Here is a 16,630-nt window from a genome sequence, read left to right as displayed (position 1 = left end):
TCGCAGAGAAATGCTCTCCGCAGACCCATTCTCACAGCGTTATAAACCTTTTTCTTACTCAATATCAAGCCAAAGTTATTGTTTTTACTTTGGCTTTGAGTGTTTGTGTGTGCTCAGGATGAGTTTCGCTTGCTCTCGCTGTATCGCCGACCCGGAAAACAGGAGCTCCAACAAGCCGTTTAGGACAGAGAGTGAATAAACATACTATACAGAGATGCTGTATGAGAAACCAATGTGAGTTTGGAACATTGCACAGTATAAATCTATTCTAGTAGACCTCAACAACGGAATTGTGATCAGTAGAAATGGCCATGACATGGGACCTTTAATACACTACTCTATAAACTGAACTGAACATAACTATGAGGGATCTTTTTTAAATCTCTATGTGATAAATATTGTGATTATATCCACCCGGACACAACTCAAATATAAACAGTTGTGCTTTTTCTTGGTGCTCTTCACTCTCTTTCATACACAAAACGTACAACAAAGTGGTGTCATGATTTCATTGTTCGAGCTACCACAACATCATTCAGTTCCAACCTTTATCATGTTGGAACTGTTGAGAGAGGTGGAGAGGATTCACACTCCACTCGCAGAACTATACTTAGCAGTTCTGTCATCTCTTGACACGGTGAAAGCAGGAGATGAGAGGCAGCTGAGAGAGGTGTCATATTTTAATTTGTTTTCTCTGTGGGAAATGAAACAATTCTAGCAGTCAGCTAAATGCGAGCGCACAGAAACAGACAAAGGCGTGTGTGGGTGAACAACGGGCTCAAACACACCCACACATCCAACATTCACAATTACACATCCAAAATATCCCTAATCAAAGGTAAAATAAAACTTCTATTAAAAGGTTCACGTGGGATGACGTGGGGTGATGATTTCGTTTTTTTGGAATTAAGAGCTTTTTTCTCTCATGCCAGGAAAAAGGAGGAGGCTTTGAAAATAAAACTTAATCAAAAAGCGAACTATATCTACCATGTATGAAAAATAAGGAATCATTAAAGTTTTGGGGGAAATATGCGGACACCTCAGACTTGTCATCGCTCTGAGGCTGCCTGGACAAAAAATCACACCACAAAACAGCAGATTGACTAAACTTTTTGTTTCCAATCTTTATTCTGAGATAATAATAATAATAATAATGCATTTTATTTATATAGGCCTTTCAATGCTCTCAAGGTTTTCTTTGACTCCAGCTTTGTCCTAAAATAATGAAACATGGCCATCATAAGTGGTGTTTTAAAGTTTTTTGTTTGTCTTCGCTACCGTTTCCATTGACAAACCATTAACAACGCTATAAAACAGAGAAATAAAAAAAACCTAGAGAACATGCACCAGCAAATATTTGGCATTTTCTTGATAAAGGCCTTTAAAGATGAACTGGCAACTATTCTGTCAATCAGCTAATTAGGTTATCCATTCGGCAATTTTATTCCCATTATATTGTAATTTGTTATAAATATTAGAAAGTCTCCTGGAAATCCCTCTGGCGTGTTAATAGCGCTATGTTTTAAGTGTAACTGCAGATAAATAGAATACAAATAACGTTGTGAGTGTGCAGTAAGATGTATTTAGAACATCATCTAGGAAGCTGGAACTCATTATAAGCTGCAAAAAGACATTAGAGACAGAGTCATTATGCGGATGAGTTTTAATCCGTTTACATAGGGAAGAAATAGAGAAGCTGGGAGCTGATTTTACAACAGGAGATGGATGGGAAACAGGGAGATAAGATAACACAGAGTGGGAGAGGGGGAGATGGGGGAGAGGGTGGCAGTACCTGAGCGGCTCCTGAATGTGTCTCCATTCTTAAATAATGATATGAATATTTCGTTGGAGTGGCCCTAACTTTCAGATGGAAATCACAGTGTGTCCCTGCAATTTTAAAGCCTTGGCTCTTCAATTATTCAAGTATCATTCCTTTAACAATATTTTTCCATCACAGGGCAATTTAGCCAGGTAGTAAAAATGAGACTTTTCTGCCTCGTCTGCCTCTGAAAGCACTCATCTCAGCGTGTGAGGAGAGGAACACATCCACATCTAGGACAGAAACACCCGCTGCCGGAGAAGGAGGGAACAAAGACAGCAAGGAGTGAGAGGAAAAAGGGGGGAGGAAAAGTGGATGATTTCATTTTCAAATAGTATAAACGGGATTCAGTCATCCGTTTCTTCCTTATGACTGACAACGCACACACATGCCCCGTCTCCTCTTGTGTTTGGAGTGTCATAATCACCTCCTTTATTCTGGATGGTTTATGGTCGGTTACGTGAGAAACTCGATTTGTGGAGCGAGCAGGGGTTAAATTCGGTGCAGATAATGCCAAAAAGAAGGGAGAAACCACTGAAATCTAAATGAGCTGCAGAGATCCCAGTGGAGAATATAAGAGCTGAGACTAAAGTGAATACTTTCAGCTACACAGTTTGCCCAGAGCAATATCCCTGAGGTGCACAGATCAGAGACACGATGAGCAACCTGTCTGGGAGAATAGAGAGAGATAATACAAATAAGCAAGCGCAACACTTACCTGTAGAAGTCACCATCTGGGGGAGAATATCCTCGAATGTGCTGCAAAGCCCCCTGGGAAAACGAAAAAAAAAAGACATGACATCAGTTGTAACCAGCCTGGAGACGCCTCTGAACCCAGAGGGGATGTGGTCAGCTGCAGCTACAGTCAATTAGCCTTTATTTTGAAATCATAAACTCATTCACTCATTCATTCAGTAAACCATTATATCTCTCATTACTCCTTAATTTTCAGTCAGTTGCATTTAACACAATATATCCAATTCTAAAAGCAGACATTTGAAAATGTAAATCAGTATAAAAGCAGCCATACACATAATGCAAGATAGTACAGATATTATGAATCCTCACAAACTCTAAAATGTTATTTTTAAAACATTTTATTTATTCTATTTTTCTCTTTAAATATCATGAACACCTTACTGTGAATTGCATTACCATGAATAGGAATAAAGTACTGACATAAAACCATCTCAAGTCGATGTATACTCACCTGTCCAGATTGTGTTACCAATTCATGACCGGTGCAAGCAATTTGAAACTACAATATGATCGACGGATTAAAATTAGAGTGAATACTTGTTGTCATATAAACATAGCTGATGTTTAAACTGTATTGGTGGCTTGAGGTAAATCTGGCATCTGATTAGCATCATTCACACTCAATTAAAGCGGATCAATTGATACGCAGTGCCGTGAAGTGTCGCTCAGATTGTAAAGCCTTACCTTTCTGGTTGAAGGAAATCTCAGGAACCTGTTAGGGAACCTTTTTTTTCTACAAGTGCGGTTGGTTCCGCACACAATGAAGTCCGGTGGTATCCTCTCCAGCACCGGTCATTAAAGACGCTCGGAGCCCCCCTGCGCTCGCTCTACAACCGGAACCATCGCGTCATTTTCCGCCGTCGGTTATCCCCTCTTTCCCCCCGGTTCATTCACAACCAGGTGCCAGTGAGGGCCTATGGGAAATCTCATGGCATCCTCCTCCTCTTCTGTGAAGCGCTGGGGACGGATGAGTAGAGGCGGCAGTCCGGCTGCAGAGTGGCACGGCTCGGCATGGCTGGCTCCAGGGGGGCGGTGTGGCCCACGCTGCCGCCGGTCCCGGTGGGGCGGGGTGGGAAAAGCAGCGGTGTTAGCGACAGTGACAGCCTAACACCGTGTGATATCACTTTACCGGGAGGGTGGGAGGGGATGGTGCTGGTGTGGATGGTGTGGACGGTGTGGACACGGGGGGTCGTCACCATCCGGAGATGAAAGCGTAAAGCTGATGGAATAACACACTCGGTAGTTTGAATAGTGGTGCCTTTGTTGAAGGAAATGTCCACATTTACATCCAAAGCCTTGATCTCTTTAAAGTTAAACTATTCCTTGACTCTGCAATCCTTACGAGCAACCTGTCTCAGTAAGTTTTATAAGTCTTAGAGAGGAGGTAATTCTCAGCCTGCCAACCAAATTAATGCAAATCACTTTATTTCATGCGTTTGTAAGATATCTTTACAGAAGAAAAAAAACAGTAAACGTAAGAACTAGTGGATAATGGAGAAGTTTAAGGAGGCTAAAAACTCATATTAGTATAAGAAGCTTTTTAAAAATAGGAAGTTAATTAAAGATATGAGTGTAATCCCAATCCCAATGTATAGGTACTTCAAGTTACCAACTCAAAAATACAAGTTAAAAGTTCAGAAAATAAAAATCTAAGCAAAGTCAAAGCCACTGAGAACCAGGCTCTCTGTTGAAGGAATGCCCACATCTCACACTCCAAGGTATTGCAAAAAACAAAACAAATATGCCTTCCTCTGCTTATTCTAAACATAACATTCTTTAGAATAGTAATACATCTTATTTATTGATGTTTTTTTTTTTTCAGATGCTCTTTAGACCAGTTTTCAGCCATGGTTTAGGTTGCCATATGTTTACATTACTCCGACAGATGTTTAACGTGCACTTCATCTTTTAGGGTTTTGAGCTAACCTCTGACCTTTTAAGAAAAAGGTTGAGGGGCATTTATATTAACATTTACTACCGCAGACTTTAAAGACAGTCCTTTTTTCCACTATATTATCAAAAGATATACAATTCTAAATGACACTTTAGCTGATGAAAGTCCTGACCCATTAAAGGGGCCCTATTGTGCTCATTTTCAGGTTCATATTTGTATATCCTGCCTCTACTGTGACATGTTTACATACTTTAATGTTTAAAAAGTGCTTTATTTTTTGATGGCATACTGTGATTGGTTAGCCACAAATATATGTACCGCCCCTTAGCCTATCATTTACAATGTGTTGGAGATAAGCCAATAGATGGGCAAGTCTTGCATAGCGATGTCACTCTAAAACACACAGATCTGTGTCTCTATAAGTTACAGCAGGGGTGTCAAACTCAAATACACAGTGGGCCAAAATAAAAAAATCGGTACTAGTCGAGGGCCGGACTGGTTCAATGTTTATTGCAAAACTTATTGAAATGAACTTATTGCACATATTAAACCTGGAACTAACAAAGCTTAAATTATTGCCTATAAAAACAACATTAAACATTAAATAATCAGTTGCATTCATTTCTTATGGCTCTATCTACAGCTTTTATGGAGTCATTTCTTATGATTACATTTCTCCACAGGCCAACAACAGCTTTAAAAAAACAATTTCCCTCAAAGAAAAAAACAAACATGCCCTGTTGTCGTGAGAGAAAAAGTGCAGAAGGAAAAATCCATTGAAACTCAGTTTGCTTCTCTGTGATGCTAGTTCAAGCCAGATCTCAACTTGGGTGAAAGTTCATCAATGTTTGGGGTCAGGCTCTGAGCTGAGGAAACCCTCAGGATTGAGTGAAGGTGTGCGTGCAATATACCGGCGGGCCAGATCTAATAGTAATTAAAAATTATCCTGCGGTACGAAATTAAATCCACCGAGGGTCTGATTTGGCCCCCGGGCCTTGAGTTTGACACATGTGATCTATGGCATAAGGTCTGAAATGAAAGTGATTGCAGCTGCTGTCCATGGTGCTGAAGCTCACTTGAGAAAAGGGCAAACACAATAGCACTCATCACCTTACCTCAGATACATGTAACTAAAAGATTATTTCCCCAATCATTGCAACATTATATCTTCATCTTTCTAATTCCCTCGAGCAGCTGGAGCCAACCTTCTCAAACTGCTCATGCAAACAAGATCCATCTTGACCCTAATACCCATATAATGAGGAGATTAATCCTGGCTACATTTGTTTAAGTATAATCTTGATCCAGAAAAAAGGGCTCATCTGTTTCGCATTTCTCCACCTCTGAGTGTCTCCGGCTAAGTTAGGCTAGCTTTGTAGCAGGGGGCTGATGAAGGCAGGCCTGTAGGGAGTTCTGAGATTACCGCTCAAATTGAATAAAGGAGTCGACACATTACAGCAGCTTAGAGGATACACCCCACTGCACTGGTTCATTTAAAACCAGTAGGATGTAATACACGCCACACAGAAACACACACCGAGCACACAAACAACATCCGAAAATCTGGCAAGCCCCTCTCCTTAACGCCGTCTTTTCCTTTACCTTTCCTCTGGGCTACACATAAACACAAGCACACACATGCACGCGCACACACAACGACTCACAAGCACTCAGCATGGCCCCTGTCTCATGACTCGAGTTCATTATTGCCTTGGCAGGGTTCCTCAGATGAAATTAGGATGACAACAGGAATGACACAGAGTGCAGCAGTGGGAAGTTTACACAGGGTGAAGTTGAGAGCCTGTGTGTGCGCGCTGAACGAATCTAATCTGCTCTGATTCATGGCCAGGCTTGTCTGCATGCATTTGTGATACACTTCCTCTTTGCGTATGTACTCTGTCTAAGATATGGAGACGGAGAGCGAATGAGAGAATGGTTTGTGACAGGAGAACACAGCTTGAGCACTCGTTCCTGGGACAAAGTCACTGTGCCCCTCCTTTAGCAGAACCACCAGCCAGTGTTGGCAGCGCATGCTTAACTCATTTACTCGCAAAACTACTTGTGACAGAGTTAAATACTCCAAAGGCTGAATTATGAACTCCTGAGCCAAACAAGTGCCAAGACACTGCTGCTTTGTTACACAGGGAGACAATGGGGGAAGGAAAACATCTAATTATCCTCAAAAGAACAGATACCGGCAGGGCATGTATGGATGAGCCATGCATTGTTTTTTTCTATTTTTGTTACAAAATGGAGAAGGTTTTTATTAGACCAATACATCTCATAAAGTATTGGATGGATTGCCATGACATTTTGTACCTATAATTCGTGTTTCCAGGAGGATAGATCCTAATCCCCTGAAGTTGGATGCAAGTAAATGTTTCTCAATTAAACATTTTATTTTTCCGATGCCAACACATTAACTAATCACCAATAATTTGCAACTGTACTTAAGTACTGCTACAACGTTAACATCCAAGTATTACCATTGTCAATGTGAGCATGTTAGTCTGCTGACTTTAGCATTTTTGTTTAAAGTATTCATTTAAGTACAGCCTCAGACTGTAGCATGGCCCCATAGTTTCTTTGTAAATGCAGAAAGGGCAATCAAATACATAATGCAGGTTATTAATGATTGGGGGGGGCTAGAGTGTTTATAAACGGGGATCTGTTGTTGGAAACAAGTCTAAAACTATTGCCTGAAACAGTAAGTGTCAAAATAGCTCCAGATATTTTATTGCTGTGCGGACAGTACGACGTTATCAGCTGCGTTANAACTGAACTGAACATAACTATGAGGGATCTTTTTTAAATCTCTATGTGATACAACTGTTTATATTTGAGTTGTGTCCGGGTGGATATAATCACAATATTTATCACATAGAGATTTAAAAAAGATCCCTCATAGTTATGTTCAGTTCAGTTTATAGAGTAGTGTATTAAAGTCGATTGGTCCATTTGGGCCAATCCGGTCATTTGTTGTTGTTTGGGTATTCACACGTCACAGAACCCAGGAAGCAAACAATGGAAAATCTCCAACGAGGCGTTCTGGGGCAGCATAGACTGTGTTAGAGTTGTACTCGCTACAGGGTGTACTTTGAGGGTTTGTGACTCTGCAGACCGTTTACATGCATAAAAACCTTCATAACACACAAGGGGACGGGTAATAACCGGAAAAGCATGACACGGGCCCTTTAATTTTAAGAATAAAATGGAAATATATTCTCATTTCAAAACCTCCTCAGAAACACAGAAGTCTCCTGTAGGTTTACGTTATTGTGTTTATGCCACAAGATATTATTATTTTCAGACCCATTTCTTCCACCAGTTTGTCAAAATGGCAAATAGCTCTAAACACAACAACAAGGGCTGCAACTAGTGATTACTTATGTCAATGATATTTCTCCTTTTCTTACGTTTCTAAAAGCCCAAGGTGACGTTCATGTTGCTTCTTTTATGTTCAACAGTACAAACCTTAAAGGTATTCAATTTGCTTTCATTCGAGTAGGAAACGCATCAAAGACTTACTTCTGAGAAGCTGGAACCAGAGGATGTTTGCCAATGTTGCCATGAAAAACATTCTATAATGAATCCGTAGCTTTCTAAATAGTTTCCAATTACCTTTTGGCTTGACTAAATGATTCATACATTTCATTCAGTTTTGTGGGCTACTGTAGCAAAAACGTTTCAGCTACCATTGCTATGAAGAGGAATGATGGAACCATAACTACTGATTGGCTGATTTTCACCATTCAAGAGTTGGAATCAGTAGCTCAGTAATAGCTCAATCAGTAATCACCGACCCCCCCACTTTCAAAACACTGATCAAAACACACCTCTTCAGACTGGCTTTTAATCTGTGAATTATGCTGTGTTGCTGTTTTAATGTTATCATGTTTTATCAAACCACTGTAAAGCGTATTTGAGCACCTGGAAAAGCGCTTTGAAATTAAATGATTTATTATTATTATTATTATTTAGCTATCTAAATAGTTGCTTTTGACTAAATGGTTCATTAATTTCATTGAGTTTACTGTGACACAAATGTTTCAGCTACCATTGCTATAAAGAGGAATGATGTAACCACAACTACTAAGGGCATGCAGCAGAAATCTAAGCTAGGTTATTGGACGATATTCACCATTCAAGAGTTGTAGTTGACTGATCCTCTGAACAAAATGTTTTCCAATGCACATGTTCATCTTCTGTAATGGCACCAACTACCTCCACCCACAGAGCCACTCTCTCTTTCAACAAACCAGTGAGCATTGCTTTAGTGCTTTGAATGAAAATCCCTGCAAATCTCATGGATGCACATTTCCTTCAGCCTTTTCTCTTGTACATGTCCTTTACTCACTGTTGCTAGAGCTCACTGTCAGACGCTCTCTAACCAGAGTCTGCTGGCCACCTGGGAGGAGAACTCTTAATCACTTGGAGGAGTTGTTGTGTTGTAGAAATCAGATCCCTCCTCTGAGACTGCCTTCAACCCGTCTCTTTTCCAAGTCGGCATCTGACAGGGATCTACGGCAAATCCTCTAACTCCTCTCAGGCCGCAGTGTGGTTTTGTGGTTGAAGAGTTGTGCATGCGTTTGTTTTCGGACAGCTCTGAACCCACTGAGTCAGATATGAACTGGGTTGGTTAAGATACTCTGACAGCGTTAGAGTTTCGTCTCCAGACCTCTGTCGCTTGGCGTTTCTGTCTTTCCAGTCTGTTGGTAACTCTCTATAACCCGTAGCTTTACCCCAACGTTCCCTTTGCAGCTTCACTTGGTTGCATGTTATTCAAAATCACCTTTTATTTCTGGTCCTAGAGAAGAGATTGAGATTGCTTTGTCTGTGTTGATAAGGATCAGCGTTTTTATGCATACATTTGCCAAAGTGGCTTCATGTTTGCATGTCATGAAAGGGAATTGAAATGATGTTCAGTGCGGTGAAAGAAGAGGATATGGCAAAAAGAGTGAAAGGGATATTGGCAGAGTAAAGGAGAGACGAGGCAATAAGAGGACTGAAGAGAAGATAGTGAGATGGAGAGATGAAATGGGGGACAAGAGTGACTTCACATCGCTTTTAACGACGTTATCGTGGCCCGTGGTGGTGTATATAATTTAGTACGGTGACGTAATGGAAGATACTCCACCGAGAGAGAGTGGCTCACATGCTCGTTTCAACACACACACTTCTCTCTGTGATAACTCTGTCTGAGATTCATGTGCATTCACTGGAAAACCGAACACTGACCTTATCTTAATAGCATTTTGAAGGGCCACGCCCCACTTACCTTGTGTTTTAGTTTTATTGAGAAACGAAAGAGACGAACAACAAAGAAACCTCAGGTTGGTTTTGACTGTAGCCAAGCTGGGGAACAAAACCAGAACAAACCATTCATCCCGAAAGCAGCATTTGTTTCAACCTTCAGGCTGAGATTTTGCAATCACGTCAAAACAAAAAATGTGCCACTATATTTAAACCATTTCATTAGACAGTAAGACTAAAATCAACTGCAAATTACAGCCTAAGGAACCTCGCAGCTTTTGGGAAATTACATTGATACACTAGTAATGAGAAAGAAGCTTGTTCTTTTTTTTTATCATTTTAATTGAGGTGATTAAAATGTTGTTCTTGAGAAATAACTGGATGTTTTACTTAATCAACTTGAACAGTAGATAAACATAGGCGTCGAGAGTTGTAATTACTATAATGGCAGTGCTTAAAATGAATAATTCTGCCTGAGCTCAACCATATAAATGTGTCTAAATTAAGGTCAGAATCATGTATTTTATACTGATATATGTGGTATTTCTCTCCTGGTGCATTCATATTCTGGTGGAGGGTTTATTCAAGGCACACGTATTTTCTGTCACACTGCTAATGTATTGCTTTCTGTGAGATAGACCTGTTGATAGGGTCTATTTGAGGCTAGACACTACATTTGCTGAGTGCAATAGAGATAATTATGTTTGCAGACGGTTGACTTTGTTTCATTTACACCGTTTCTGCTCCTGTGTGACTCTGCCAATAAGAGCTATTTACCTGTGATGCACAGCAAACACTGGCAGAATGAAAGGATCCTAAACATTGTTTCTGCAGGCATCTTTTCTTGTATTTACTCTGGCTTAGTATCCAAGCTAAGTCTGTCATCTTATGTTCTCACTACTCATCAACACAAGTTGCATGTACGTTTGAGTAAACCCATCTTTACTGTTTTGTTTAATTGCCCTATCCGTATAGAATCTAAGAGATCAAGTGATGATAATTATCCATGCAACTTTGAAAGCTGCTTTTGAATCTGTCACAGTCAACAACAAATGGCAGCAGATGCACGTACTAACCAGATTCAGTATGCTGAATATGCGCTGCACATATGCACACATTATACCGGCCATATGGCGAGTGTGCACAGTAGCTGCTGCTGCATTCAGCATGCTAATCCATCCACGTCCTGACTGTCTGTTTGCCATCCAAAATGGAATTTAGTCACACTTTGCAGCTGCTTTTAAGATTCTTTTAGTGAATTTATGATGTATAATTGAAGCCTATATGGATCGATTTCGTTGTATTACCAGATTCCATACCGTATGAAACCCTGGATGTAACATTTTATGAGGTTATTAGTATGGTTCCAGCTTCTTAAAGTGGACCTATCATGCTATATTTGAATAATATAGTGTAGGACCATACCTATATAAGGCATATTTATACTTTTTATTTTTCAAAATACCAAACAGATCATGCATTTGTGAGAACAGCACCATCTACAGGCCTGGCATATGTACTACAGCGTCTCCAGCGCTTTCGAACGGCAATATCCGTGGCTGTCTCCTCCTGATTGGTGGAGTTGGCCCAATAGCCGTAGCGCCACTTCTGTGACGTCACAGAAGTGTTCAAATCTGGATCAGTCTGTATCAGATCCGTTGCAGCCCCTTTTTAAGAGATCTGGGTATGGAGGAAAATAGAGAGGGTTGTGTTTTCTGACACTTGGTGAGTTCCCTGGAACACCGGGAACACTTATTCATGTATAAAAGACGTACAAAAGTGCATTTTGAATGATAGGTCATGCTCCTTTAAGTGTGAGAATCCTGCTCAGCTCTTTCATATATCCTAACAAATTGAATGCTTCTGGGATTTAAGACCATTGATCAAAAGCAATAAGCAGTTTGAAGTATGTCTCTTAATTAAAGCTGACAGCCAATGGATTGAATCACTGGTTATTCTTCACTTTTTATGAGCGTTTTAGCTGAAATCAAAGTAAGATCAATGACATACTGGGTTTATATCAAATAAAAGGGATAGTACAGTTTCTGTAAAGGAATGATTTGTCTGTATGAAAATAATCAGCAGCCCTTTAAACCAAAGATATTGAAGTGACTGTTATTTTGTATATATTGATTGTTGTGCTTGTATGTATGTCTTAATGTGTGCATATGTATAAATGCTGATTGTGTATCTATAGGATATACATATTTGTATACATATGTTTATATATATTTGTATTCAGGATTGTGGGAAACGGTATTTTGATCTCTCTGTCTGTACACAAAAACTGAAAGATTGACAATGAAGTTGACTTTGACTTTACTTCTTTACTTCTCTCTTGACAGAAGCTTCTTCTTTTCCTACCGGGGTTCCAGTGAGAGGATGTTATGAGAGGAACACCGCTCAGGCTGACATGGTTTCCTATCTTCTCACACTCCTCCATCTCTGCACCTCCCGCTGTCTTCTAATGTAAGTGTGCATCTTATCATCGAGATCAGCTGTTACTGATACTACTACATGTCAAATGGCTGTTACACTAAGCTCATGTAATAATAACAAAATATGTTAGCCATAAGGATAAAAAGAAGGGTGTGATACCACCGGCCAGCTAACCAATCAGAGCAGACTTGGCTCTGGTTTCTGACAGAGGGTGAAAAGAGGTGCTGCAGCACAGGCAGTATGAGAGCAATAAAGCATGTAGAAATATCATAGCAGAGTCACAACATACACATATGAGCCTAACATGTTCTCTTTAGTATACATTGTTGTAACTTGAGCTGATTTGCTTGCAGAATGCTACGTTTTTATTGTTCTCGGATTTCTCAGACGCTGAGCCAAGCCGTCTATCAGCAAGCATAATCATGATTGGATGATATGATAATAGAAATGGTTGCGCCACCCCATCATATCTCTCTGTCATCATGAAAACACCACATCATGGATGGGTGGAGGAGAGTTTCAAAGACTGTGTCAGAGATCACTGAAGCTGTTTTGTAGGTTCACGGTTGTTTTCCACTTTCATTTATCGTCCATCCCGAGGCCTTGAGCCATCTGATAACTGCTGCATGAGAACCATCTACTGTACTTACAACATGTTTCATCAGAGGAGGTTACATCAGACTTATTCAGCCTACATACATATCTTTGCGGGCATTATAGAAACCTGTTGTTTGCAGATTATTCTGCAGTAAAATTGAGTTGAATCTCGACCTGCACCATCAAAATCCTGAAGTCTAATAATCTGATTCACATTTATTTCCCGCCCTTTTACTGCTTGCCTCTGAAGGGTTTGATGGAGAGCTGGTCGAATGTCAGCGGGAACTATCGTTATATCCGGAGGAATTCTCGCCGGAGTGATACTGCTGTGCATCGTAGCAGTGCTCTGTTACTGTAGACTCCAGGTATCCCTGCGTGTGTGTGTGTGCTTTAGTCATTTAGAAGCAGGACTGTTCAGTATAAATCTTTATCCACAGATGACCTTTAAATAATGTGGTCAGCATTTCGTCATGAGAAATGTGTTGTGGTTGAGGAACACAGCAGGGATTCCAGCCTTAATCCTCCTCTCTCCTCTGCAGTATTACTGCTGTAAGAAGAATGGTTCTGAGGTGGACGTGGGCTCTGTGGCGGGAGCGGACCCTCTCTCTCATTTCCCCTGCAATGCCTGCAACGCCCTCGCCATGGACGGGGCCGCCATCACCCCGGTGTCTCTGGATCAGCTGGAGACGGGAACTCACCACAACCACTGCCCCACCTGTTCCCCCTACACCCTGCGCTCTGGACTCTCTAACAGCCTGCGTAACGGGGGGGAGCGTCTGGGCTTCCACACATACTACGAGAACCCATCTGTTTCTCTGCCGCTGACCGCCCACCAACAGGGCTCCTCGCCTGTGAGCTACTACAGTCCCACGGACGAGTTTCCTCCCCCTCCACCACCTCCACGCTCCTACAGCACCGATGTCTGACCTCTGCTGCTTTCTAAACTTACACTCACATAGAAAACCTTTCTCGGATGGATTGTGGAGGGTTTTGATGCAGCACAATGACAAACATTACTTCACATGCTCACTTCTGCCACAGATTTCATCCATGGGGGGTGACCCATAAACTGAGTCCACTGACAGAGAGGTAAAACGCCCATGGGGAGTTTCAGTAAGCAGTATAAACCAGAGATAGTGGTACATTACTCTAGTAAAACCTCATTTTGTTTCACACAAGGCCAAATCACACGCGTTAATAAAATGTCAATGTAAGTGTAAAGGTACATGGATTGATGCGTAATTTAAGACACTTTTTAAGCTGGTCAGGGACATGTGTGACCATGCATAAAGTTTATTGGGAACACACAATGGGCCCCACAGGCAAGTCAATGTTCATATGTAGGTGCTATGGATGCAATTCCCCTAAGTCATGTTACTGATTTAGGATTACAATTTTAACATTTCAAAATTGCACACTTTCCACACAAAAAAACATGTACATTATTTTGCACTTTTGCACCATATGATTGGGATAAAAAAATCAATGATGTCCAAATTAAATGTTTCTGGATCTAATTTAGTAGTTATCAAAGAAAACGGAGGGAATAACCTTGAAAGTGAAAATGCACATAAATATAAATTGGCTATTTATTATTAGTAACTTCATTCTTAATACAGAGTATGATTAATTTGATGCCTGTTCACACTTTTATTCATGTTCAGCTGTTTTACTACTAAAAACACGTCTCATTTACGCTCGTTATAAATTATGATCAATTAATTTGTGTAAAAAGGGAAGTTGAACACGGTGACTAACAACAACCAAACAATTTAACAAAAAATCAACACCAAATAATATGGATCTTTTGGGATACTTAGACAAGAAATCCTTATTAAGGAAGTGGAATTCACAGCTCCTGCTCTAATTGCTATTATTAACAAATGACACATAAGCATGCTGCTTAAGGCCTGATTTTATTTTGATAAACTTTTAGACATTTCACAAGATAGTTTAGCCCATGTCTGTTAAAAAGCTTACAAATACCTTCATCAGTAGGAACATAGAAAAGGTGAGCCTGTTCCCCTGACATCAAACTGTCTCAATCATTGATTGATTATCAGTTAACAGAATGACAAGCTTCTCACACACTGATAGATGATCCAGCTTCATAAATAAGCATTATAAGTCAATAGCCAAGGTGGCTTGAATTAGCCACAGAAATCTTCTCTCTGCCTGTAAAGCATGAGACTGTCATTTGTATTTGTTATTGTTTAGAGCCAGCCATAGTTTTTAATATAAATGGAGATTAATAGGAGTTAGCTGCAGTCTGCTGGGTCTTCACCGTCTAACTACGTGTGATAACATTGCACAGAGAAGGACCCCTGCCTTGTTAGTTTCTGTTATTCTCCCCTGCATTGTTCCCCTCTCCCTGTGCCGGTGTTAACCGAGAAGGTCAATGCTAATATGAGAACCCCCCCCCCCCCCCCCCCATCCCTACTGTACATGAGGGCTAACAGTTTTTCTATTGGGTGTTGTTGTTTGCCAACCACAGAAACTCCTAATGGAGCCTAAGTGTTGTTTATCTCCAGAGGAAACACATGGAAAGTGAAGGAGAAACTAGAAAAAGTATGAATTCAGTTAGCTTTTGTTTTCACTCCTGGTTAATGAAACTGGACTGCTAAAAGGGTTCTGCAGTGTCTTCCATTAAAGTCGATGTATTTAACCTTTTTCATGTTTACAGATTGAGACAAACAAAAGGAAATCAGATGTTAGAGGTGTTGTAGGCAGAGAGGATCGTGTACTATGCTTTGTTGATCTTGAAGCTTAAGTTTTGTATCTTATAAGTAATTGTATCTGCTATACAGTACAGTAACAATATGCAGTGTTATTCCACAGTATATGCCTATCTATATATTTTTAAGGAGTGTTGTAGTGTTTGTGAGCAACGTCAGGGCTTGAGTGTGTTTTAGTGAGTTTGTACCAAATGTGAGTTTTCCATGCTTTTTAGTTATTCTGCCATCTTGATTTTTCTCTCTATTAATATCTCAGTACAAGACAGAAATTGCACGAGAAGAGAATGGAAATGTACATTTGGAACAGAAAATGGACTTAAAATTAATTAAAATGTGTATTAAAAAATACAATGGTATTTAACAGATTATTAGCTAGAAACGTATAAAATATATTTAATCTGTATTTTCTAACACCACATTGTTTCACTGAGCTGCGAGCTTTGTTACCACATCTCCTTACTTTCCTCACCTCACTTTACCTTGTTATTCAGAGGTTTGTGCGAAATTATATAGATATAAAGTATATGTAAAAATACTTTTCTGTTAATTTAGACGTCCACCCAGCATTGGTGTTCACTGCCACTTAACAAATATACTCACTCAACAAATGTGGTCCCCATATCTTGATAAAGGGGGTTTAGTTGTGTGACTACCACTGAAACCACCGTTGCTGTATCAGAACTAAAATGTTATTTAGATTTTCCCATTTCTTTGTCTGACTGTTGAAAATTGTATTTTTCAGATTTTTCTCTATGAAACTAGTTTTGGTATTCCCTGAATACAAAATCCACCACGTTTCACAATATGTTCCTTTTTTTTAACGAAGAATAAATGTTTATATCTGCCTGGACTTTTTTTCTGTTTGGTCTTTGCCCACAGTGACTCAGTCAATAGATGCACGGGATGTTGAAATCCCAGTTTCTGGTTAGAAATAAGAAAATAAAAAACACCTCAGATGTAGCAGGAAGTGTTGAAAAACCACAAGGGAACAACACTTGAGTAAAATTCTAAGACGGAAGTGAAAAGTAGCTACACGCTCGAAGAAAGGGAAGTGTATAACTTGGAAAGAAGTGAAACTGATCTGTCATCAGGGGGAATTAGTGAGAGATTTCAGGGAGAAATAAGGAGAAACTG

At 40.1% G+C, this 16,630-nt stretch overlaps 2 protein-coding genes across 2 annotated transcripts in view; both read left to right on the top strand.

Annotated features, from left to right (window-relative positions):
• Positions 1–16,630, top strand: part of LOC104965963 (gamma-aminobutyric acid receptor subunit alpha-6-like) — a 599,227-nt gene that overhangs the window by 149,265 nt on the left and 433,332 nt on the right. The gene's annotated exons all lie outside the window — the stretch shown is intronic.
• Positions 12,079–15,828, top strand: LOC104965949 (protein FAM163A-like). The gene is made up of 3 exons (XM_010795020.1): positions 12,079–12,194; positions 13,012–13,126; positions 13,301–15,828. The coding sequence occupies exons 2-3, from the start codon at positions 13,034–13,036 to the stop codon at positions 13,685–13,687; spliced, it is 480 nt and encodes a 159-aa protein (XP_010793322.1). The 5' UTR covers positions 12,079–12,194; positions 13,012–13,033; the 3' UTR covers positions 13,688–15,828.

This window comes from Notothenia coriiceps, unplaced genomic scaffold (genome assembly GCF_000735185.1).
Source record: "Notothenia coriiceps isolate Sejong01 unplaced genomic scaffold, NC01 NC01_scaffold00037246, whole genome shotgun sequence".
In the NCBI taxonomy this organism is placed as follows: domain Eukaryota; kingdom Metazoa; phylum Chordata; class Actinopteri; order Perciformes; family Nototheniidae; genus Notothenia; species Notothenia coriiceps.
The sequence above is the reverse complement of the archived record's forward strand: the minus strand, read 5'-3'. Positions and strand labels throughout refer to the sequence as shown.

Excerpts from the sequence above, each read along its gene's own strand:
- LOC104965949 (XM_010795020.1), top strand. The coding sequence starts at position 13,034 with ATGTCAGCGGGAACTATCGTTATATCCGGAGGAATTCTCGCCGGAGTG. Across the intron at positions 13,127-13,300 it reads TCTGTTACTGTAGACTCCAG|TATTACTGCTGTAAGAAGAA; the intron begins GTATCCCTGCGT and ends TCTCCTCTGCAG.